The 8,012-nt window shown below is 36.8% G+C and overlaps 1 protein-coding gene across 1 annotated transcript; it reads left to right on the top strand.

The window, feature by feature from the left end:
* The first annotated feature begins 289 nt into the window (after nt 1-289).
* Nucleotides 290-7,618, top strand: LOC106292914 (DNA mismatch repair protein MSH5). The gene is made up of 34 exons (XM_013728578.1): nt 290-411; nt 718-749; nt 936-1,030; nt 1,248-1,328; nt 1,404-1,476; nt 1,640-1,703; nt 1,946-2,100; nt 2,208-2,309; nt 2,402-2,429; nt 2,505-2,536; nt 2,630-2,687; nt 2,883-2,969; nt 3,233-3,289; nt 3,526-3,627; nt 3,738-3,782; nt 4,084-4,161; nt 4,242-4,292; nt 4,370-4,451; nt 4,792-4,865; nt 4,961-5,060; nt 5,150-5,246; nt 5,399-5,488; nt 5,590-5,654; nt 5,741-5,799; nt 5,904-5,980; nt 6,067-6,153; nt 6,327-6,388; nt 6,482-6,543; nt 6,646-6,699; nt 6,787-6,872; nt 6,959-6,990; nt 7,073-7,096; nt 7,200-7,315; nt 7,412-7,618. The coding sequence occupies exons 1-34, from the start codon at nt 385-387 to the stop codon at nt 7,490-7,492; spliced, it is 2,415 nt and encodes an 804-aa protein (XP_013584032.1). The 5' UTR covers nt 290-384; the 3' UTR covers nt 7,493-7,618.
* The last annotated feature ends 394 nt before the right edge of the window (nt 7,619-8,012 follow it).

The raw sequence follows: 8,012 nt of genomic DNA, 5'->3' as shown, positions 1-8,012 counted from the left end.
AATGTATTTTGATAATTTAATAAAATTTATTTTAGTTATTTTCTTCGTTGAGAGCTATTTTTGGGATAAAAACTTAAAAAATGTTATCGGGAATTTCTCGTTAAATAATTGCTATGTCTTATCTGTCAAAAAAACATGTCATTTTTTTTTGTTAAAAATGAATATGGTAATTAGTAATGTTTAGGGGGTTACATTTTAACACACACAAAATAATATTATACAGAAGTTTCGATATTTGCAATCCGGAACACAAAATTCGAAATATTTCCTTAAAAACGATTCAGAGATATTTTGATTCAAAATCCGTCGAGACTTCCGATTCCCTCTCGCGCCCTTCTCCCGTCATCATCTTCCCAACGTCTCTACTCTTTCTAACTCACAGCAATGGAGGAAACGGAAACCGAATCGCAGGTATATCCGATTATATTATCTGATTTTGCTGTTCGTCTCTCCCGAGAATACGGATGTTATGTCGTTTTGATATCTAGCTTTCGCCAATTTACGATTTCGAAGATTCAAAATCTGTTCCGGCTTCGATTTACGCCGATCTCGATTGTAAAGAGCTTGACGAAACCCTAGCTGCTCCTCTTTGAAGTTTGAACCTAGATTAGCCTAATCGGAACTAGTGAGAGTCTAATCGTTGCGTCTGAGTTGAAAAGTTTGCAGATCATCAGAATCATTCATACTTACAATCTGCTTATTTCAATTGCAATGCAGGTTTATATGGCTTGCATTCAGCACGGTCGTCGGTTAGTAATTTAACTTCACATTCTTGTTTGACATGAATATTATTGTGAAAATATGCTAAGAGACTTAACAATTTGTCAATTACATCTGAGTGAATGCTTATGTAATCCATTGGCTTCTTTCGTTAGCTGGTTATCAGATGGAGAAACTCATATTTAGCTTACAAAATCTGTTTTTTTTCCCCCCAGAGTTGGAGTTTCGTACTACGACTGTAGTGTACGCCAGCTTCATGTGCTTGAATTTTGGGAGGAAGATTGCTCTGATTTTACTCTGATCAATATGGGTATAGATTTTCAATACGATATGAAATTGAATCTTTACATATTGTAGTTGCCTGCATGCAATTTCATATACTGGTCTATCACATTTTTAATGGAAAGTTTGAGTCAAGGAGGTTCTTGATTTTCAGCTACTTTTCTGCAGTTTTTGTTCTGCTACACTTGTCCTCTGGTCTCATTAGGTATTTGTTCGCTTCATTTGTGTTGGTTGTATTTCTTCAGTCAAATATCAAGCGAAGCCATTGGTCATTTACACAAGCACCAAAAGTGAAGATTCCTTTGTATCCGCTCTGCACAAGAGTGGTATGGGGCCATCTATTTTCTGTGATTATACGGGCCCTGTAATTTATGGTCTTGCATAATTATTTGATTCTACAGATGGAACTGACGAGGATTCCACGGTGAAGCTGGTAAAGAGCTCAACATTCAGCTACGAGCAAGCGTGGCACAGGTAAAGAAAGCGTAATCAGCTCCACTTATTTGCGGTGGTTTCGGTTAGTCAGATGACATGATGAATGTAGTAGGAAACTGGTTCCTGCAGTTCTAGTCGTAATAGCTTACCTGACTCATAATATCTGCTATTTTAAAGTGATTGTTACCCCAATATTTTGTAGGCTTGTATATCTTCGAGTAACAGGAATGGATGAAGGGCTAAACATCAAAGAACGGGTTTGTTATGTAAGTTACCTCAAGGAAATGTTACTTTTAACTATGGATTCTCTTTAATCTCATTGTATAACGTGCTAGTATAGAGCTTATTGATACTTTTGATGCCAAAATGAAAACAGTTTGGCATCGTCAGTAATTTTTCTGTGTAAAGCAAAGCAAAGCTATCTGTTGGTCTTCCTACTAATTTAGCAGTTGATAAAATGATTCATTTATTATTGTATGATGTTTCTTCATTATCTTGTAACTTGCAGCTGAGTTCAATGATGGATGTAGGCAGTGAAGTCCAAGTTCGTGTTAGTGGGGGTCTTCTTGCCATATTAGAAAGCGAACGAATTGTAGATACCCTGGAACAAAACGAATCTGGGACAGCGTCAATTGCAATTGACTCAGTCATGGAAGTACCATTGTATCCTCCAATGTTTCTGTTCTGTTTATTTTTGTCTTGGTGAAAATATTTTCTAAATTTTTGGGATGGTAGTGCTGCCTCAAAATCCTTGACAAATGTTTCAATAGGAACAAGTTTCTTAAACTTGATGCAGCTGCTCACGAGGCACTACAGATATTTCAAACAGATAAACATCCAAGCCATATGGGCATTGGCAGGGCAAAAGAAGGGTAAATGGCTAAATGGTTCAACTGTTAAATGTTATATCTATTTTCTTCTTCTCTGCCTTATGAATGATCTTCACTGATTCTTTGAAATGAAGGTTCTCGGTGTTTGGCATGATGAATAAGGTTTGCTTTCCTTGCATTGGGCATTCTAGTTGTTACTGCTTGTATATATGATTTAACTTACCTGGCCTATTTCAGTGTGCCACACCAATGGGTAGACGGCTTTTAAGGTAATAAATCTGAATGATAGGTATATTAAACTCTCCTGCAGCTAGTGATATGATGTAATCTTAAGGTATCAGTTTCATTCTCTCTATTTTCAGAAGCTGGTTTATGAGGCCAATTCTGGATCTTGAAGTGTTAGACCGTCGTCTCAATGCTGTATCCTTTTTCCTTCGCCTTATGCCAAGTAGACTAGGAGTTGGCAATCAGTAAGAAAGAAGAGAAACCAATGGACAAAATTTGAAGTCTGCTTTCTGAAGCCTTATCAGCATAAAAAACCCCAATCATCATTTGTTCTGAATGACAAATAATGTTTTCGGTTGCTTACTAAGAAGTTTCTCTTGACTGTATGAGATTACCTTTTTCATATCTTCTATAGAGCTGATGACATCTTTGCGGGATACACTGAAATCTGTGAAGGACATATCCCATTTGCTCAAGGTAAGAAGGTACCATTGTTCTGTATTTAAAATATTTTCGTGGTAGGCTGGTAGCATGCTTATTTGCTTTAGTCGTAAGAGCCTGTGAAGCAGATTCTTGAATTAGAAGCTGATGGCACAGAGAATATATTCCATAATTGTTAATCTGTTGGCAGAATCAGTGTTCTCTTTGCATGCCATGTGTGAACTTGTATACCGATTATGTAGATTCTTTCTTGTACACATTTGATTTTGCTAAATATCTCATTCTTATGTGAAAACAAGAAATTCAACTCCCCGACGTCCTTGTGTACCAGTAATGATTGGACAGCTTTTATGAAGGTAATTGTTTCACTATACGATCATCTTCCATATCTCCTCTCATTTATTGCTTGCAGGCCTTTCTTATATTTTTTTCCTTCACTACACTCCAACTACTCTATTCATTAGTTTCTTTTAAAAATGGTTTCTGTAACTAGATTTCCTATGAAGTCTTTTCGGGCAGATCCTAGCTGAAATTTCGATTGAATCCTACAAAAATAGTTTCAGAAGCTAATGCCCTCTTTTGTGTGCATTAGAGTATAGGTGCGCTCTTGCACGTGAATAAGATATTTGAAGTTGGAGTCTCAGAAAGTCTCCGAGAGCATATGAGACGCTTCAACTTAGACATTATTGAGAAGGTTGCTAATATTTCTCATAACCAAACAGCTTATGAAGCTTCAAATGCTATTTTCTCATTCGTTTATTCAATTGCATGGTTGTTTTTCTAAGTTCTATTGCCATGTTGCAGGCTGGCTTATGTATCAGCACAGAGCTAGATCATGTATATGAACTGGTCAGTTGGTTGTTTTCTGCCTCTCTCATTCCATTATAATCCGTAGTGTCTTCTTCAAAAGAGCATATCTTAACATCTCTCTTTTCCTTTCCTTGGAGAATTACAACCTTTATAAAATGATTATCTTGTTTAAAAATGGGGAATGAGACCATCTATATGAAACATTTAAAAGTGGCAAAAATTCTTAAACGTCTCAATTCAAAGTTACTCAGAAGTTGGATATTCGTTTAAACAAATTCAGCAGGCCTCTGAGTGAGAGATGCGTAGGATATGTATAACAATCATGGACTTACTTCCGCAGGTACTTGGAGTCATTGATGTAACTAGATGCAAAGAGAAGGGTTATCAAACATTGGTTAAAGATGGATTCTGTGCTGAGGTTACTATAAAAAATTGTTTTCGTTCAGGCTGTCATATCTCTAATTTTTCTTTCAAGTAATTCATTTCTTGTTTTACCAGTTGGATGAGCTGAGGCAAATATACGAGGGGTTGCCGGAGTTCCTGCAAGAGGTTATTTCTATGTGATAATTTCTCCTAATTGATAACTGAAGTAAACGTGTCGTTTGGATGATTCCGTTTTCTCACAGGTTTCATCGATGGAGTTTGAACACTTACCTCATCTGCATAAGGAGAATCTCCCTCCTTGTATTGTCTATATTCAACAAATTGGTGGGTCTGAAGTTTCACGATTTAGTTTTCACATAAGTTCTATACAGTGTTATATACTTAAATGTTTAGCTAGAAAGATTTTCTAAACATAATTGCCTTTTACGAATTAGAATCACTGATTCCTAACAAAAGTGAGATACAGTTGCACACTTGGAACCATAATGCCCTGGGATTATCAGTTCAACTATGTGACTTATGCTTCTAGATTGCTGCGTAGCATTTCAATTTGTGATGTGTATTTAAGAAATCATGACCATGCGTCTTTATCCACACTTGGATAACGATTCATTCCTTTATGTAAATGAAATATAACTTTTCCGTCGATTTACCTGTTCTGCAGGGTACCTCATGTGTATTTTTGGAGAAAAACTTGAAGAAATTGCACTTGATAGGATTAAAGAATTTGAATTTTCGGTACGTTGTGTTTGTGTTAAAATATTTCGAAATTTATAGTTTGGACGCTATGCATAGCATAACTTATTTAACCTACAAATCTCTCTTGTAAGTAGTTCTCTGATCTGGATGGGGAGACTCATCGATTCTTTTATCATACTCCAAAGACAAGAGAGTTAGACAACGTGCTTGGAGATATCTACCACAAAATTTTAGGTATGCTCTTCGTGCAGGTTAATTGTTTACATGGCACAGTGCTTCTTGCGTAAGATGATGTATTCTTTTTAACAAAAAATTGTTGACAGATATGGAGAGAGCTATTATAAGGGACTTGCTATCGCACACACTTTTGTTCTCGGCACACCTGTTGAAGGCAGTTAATTTTGTTGCAGAACTTGATTGGTAATCAATACATTCCAAAAGCTACAGATATCCCATTTCATTATTAGCCTCTCCTACTCTCCTCGTAGAGAAATATAACACTTTTTCACAGTAACTGATTGGCTGCTCATGAGTAATGACTAATTACCATTTATTCTTCTTGGCATTTGTAGCATTTTATCGTTGGCTTGTGTAGCCCATCAGAATAACTACGTAAGGCCTGTTCTGACAATGGAATCATTGCTTGATATTCGGAATGGAAGGTGAAGTTACCTCTTTTAGCTGCATTTACGTCTTATTGTTGCATATATACATAAACTCCTAACAAAAACTTGTATCGGTTAATATCTATACTGGAGGGCAGGCATGTTTTGCAGGAAATGGCAGTGGATACATTTATCCCCAACGATACTGAAATAAATGATAACGGTGAGCTGATTGCTGATTAAATTGTTTTGAATAACTTGTTAACTAGTCTGTGTTCATCACCTGATTGCAAGCGTTTCCTGCTTCAGGTCGAATTCATATCATTACCGGTCCTAATTACTCAGGAAAGAGCATATATGTGAAGCAGGTCGGCTTTACTTTTGTTTCTCTTCTTCCAATGAATGTGTATATCATCTCCATGAATTGACAACTAAAGTCGATGATTCTTTCTTTCTGGCTTGCTATTTCTAGGTGGCTTTAATTGTTTTCCTATCTCATATTGGAAGCTTTGTACCAGCAGATGCTGCAACTGTTGGTTTAACTGACAGGTTGAACGTCCTGGATTCTTTCACCCTTCTAGAATCTCTTTTTAAAGGTATATCCGTCCTTGCTAAGATCAGTCGTACAATAACAGGATCTTTTGTGCAATGGGAAGCAAGTTCATGACCGCGGAGCAATCTACATTTATGATTGATCTACATCAAGTGGGAATGATGCTAAGGTATCTCTGAACTGCCTCTATCTTAGCTTTATTCCAAGCTACTGATAGGAACTTGTGAGCCGGTCTTAGTCACTTTTATCAGTTAGTGACTTCTTGTTCACGAGCTCTGTTATTCTAAAGTTCATGGGTCATGATCATATTTCTACTGATTGTGATTGGCTTGCATTCTCCAGGCAGGCAACTTCAAGATCTCTGTGTCTCTTGGACGAGTTTGGTAAAGGCACTCTTACAGAAGGTTTGTTGTCTGTTTATGGACTTACCTGCTCTCTGCTTTGCACTTAAAGGCACGTGTTTGTGAAAAACTCCTGCCTTACATAAACTCGTACAGATGGTATTGGCTTGCTTGGTGGGACAATTAGTCACTTTGCTTCATGTAATGAGCCACCAAGGGTATAGCGTTCTCTTGTCTGTCTTTCCATAATACCTTATATATTCTCTGACAACCCTCAAGTAGCATGTTACATGACATGGATTATTGCTGCATGCTTCCAGGTTCTAGTATGCACCCACTTGACTGAACTACTTGACGAGAGCTGCTTGCCCGTTGTATGTACTCCGAACCAACATTCTCAAATTTCGAGTTTCTATTATTGCAGTATCCGTAAAGATTCCTGATTTTTTCTTTTACTCCAGTCTGAGAAGATACGATTCTACACAATGAGCGTTCTGAGGCCAGATACAGAATCTGCAAACATGGAAGAAATTGTCTTTCTTTATCGGTACGAAGTCTCGACTAGCAATCTACCTAAACTGTCTACATTATCAAGACTTCACGTCATTGTTTAAGGAAATGGTCTTGACGCAGGTTAATCCCGGGACAAACGCTGCTGAGTTACGGTAAGCATTTTAATTCTTTGCATCATTGTCTACATACGATAATGCAAACACCAAATGACATCAACCTATTTATGTAATGCAGGTCTACATTGTGCACTACTCGCTGGTACATTTTTATATAATCAATTAATGGCAATATCGTTGGGATCTATTTACTAATGTTGATTAAAAAGTAACAGAATAAATTTCACTGTTTATTGATTCGCAAGGTGTCCCAGAGGAAGTGGTGAAGAGAGCAGCCATCGTGTTGGACATCTTTGAGAGTAACAACAACGTGGATAAACTTAACCTTGACAACATATCGTTTCAAGATCAAGCATTCAAGGTCTTTTTGCTACTCTCACTTACACATACTTACCCCTTGTCTCATCTGTCCTCATGGCTTTACCAAACTTCTTACCGCACGGAATGAAACTGGCAGGATGCTGTTGACAAGTTTATGGAGTTTGATATCAGTAAAGGTGATATCCGTGCTTTCTTTGAAGACATGTTCACTTCTTAAACTAGTCTCCATAAGGTTGCATCTCTTACTTACGAAAGCTAATTACCAAGATGGATATGCTGATTTCTAAGAATAAACTTAATTCATCATCAAAATTATTTGTTTTAAAAGAGCAACGACACAAAGAAAAAGCAATACAGGAAGACATTCTTGAATCTAATTAGAAACCAGTTCTACTAAAACAACCAAAATGAACCGATGGCAGGGAGAAAATCCTAATAACTAAATATATATCACATGTTTTTTTCTAGATCTATCAAACTCATGTACACTTTTAACAAACAGAAATGCATACCCATCAGTGTGGTAGACAAACGTGTTATAAAAAAAGTGAAATAAAGATTTCGAACGTATCAACTATATTATTGTTTCCTTTTTTATATTTGTTTTTGGTTTTCAAATACTGGTCGACGTTTTGTCTGTGATATGATCTTTTTTTGTTTTATCTTCTTTGCGTATAAGCTAAGGATTTTCCTTTTGTCATTTGCTCATCTTGACCACATCTTGGTCTCACCACCCA

This window comes from Brassica oleracea, chromosome C5 (assembly GCF_000695525.1).
Source record: "Brassica oleracea var. oleracea cultivar TO1000 chromosome C5, BOL, whole genome shotgun sequence".
In the NCBI taxonomy this organism is placed as follows: domain Eukaryota; kingdom Viridiplantae; phylum Streptophyta; class Magnoliopsida; order Brassicales; family Brassicaceae; genus Brassica; species Brassica oleracea.
This window is presented reverse-complemented; position numbering and strand designations above follow the sequence as displayed.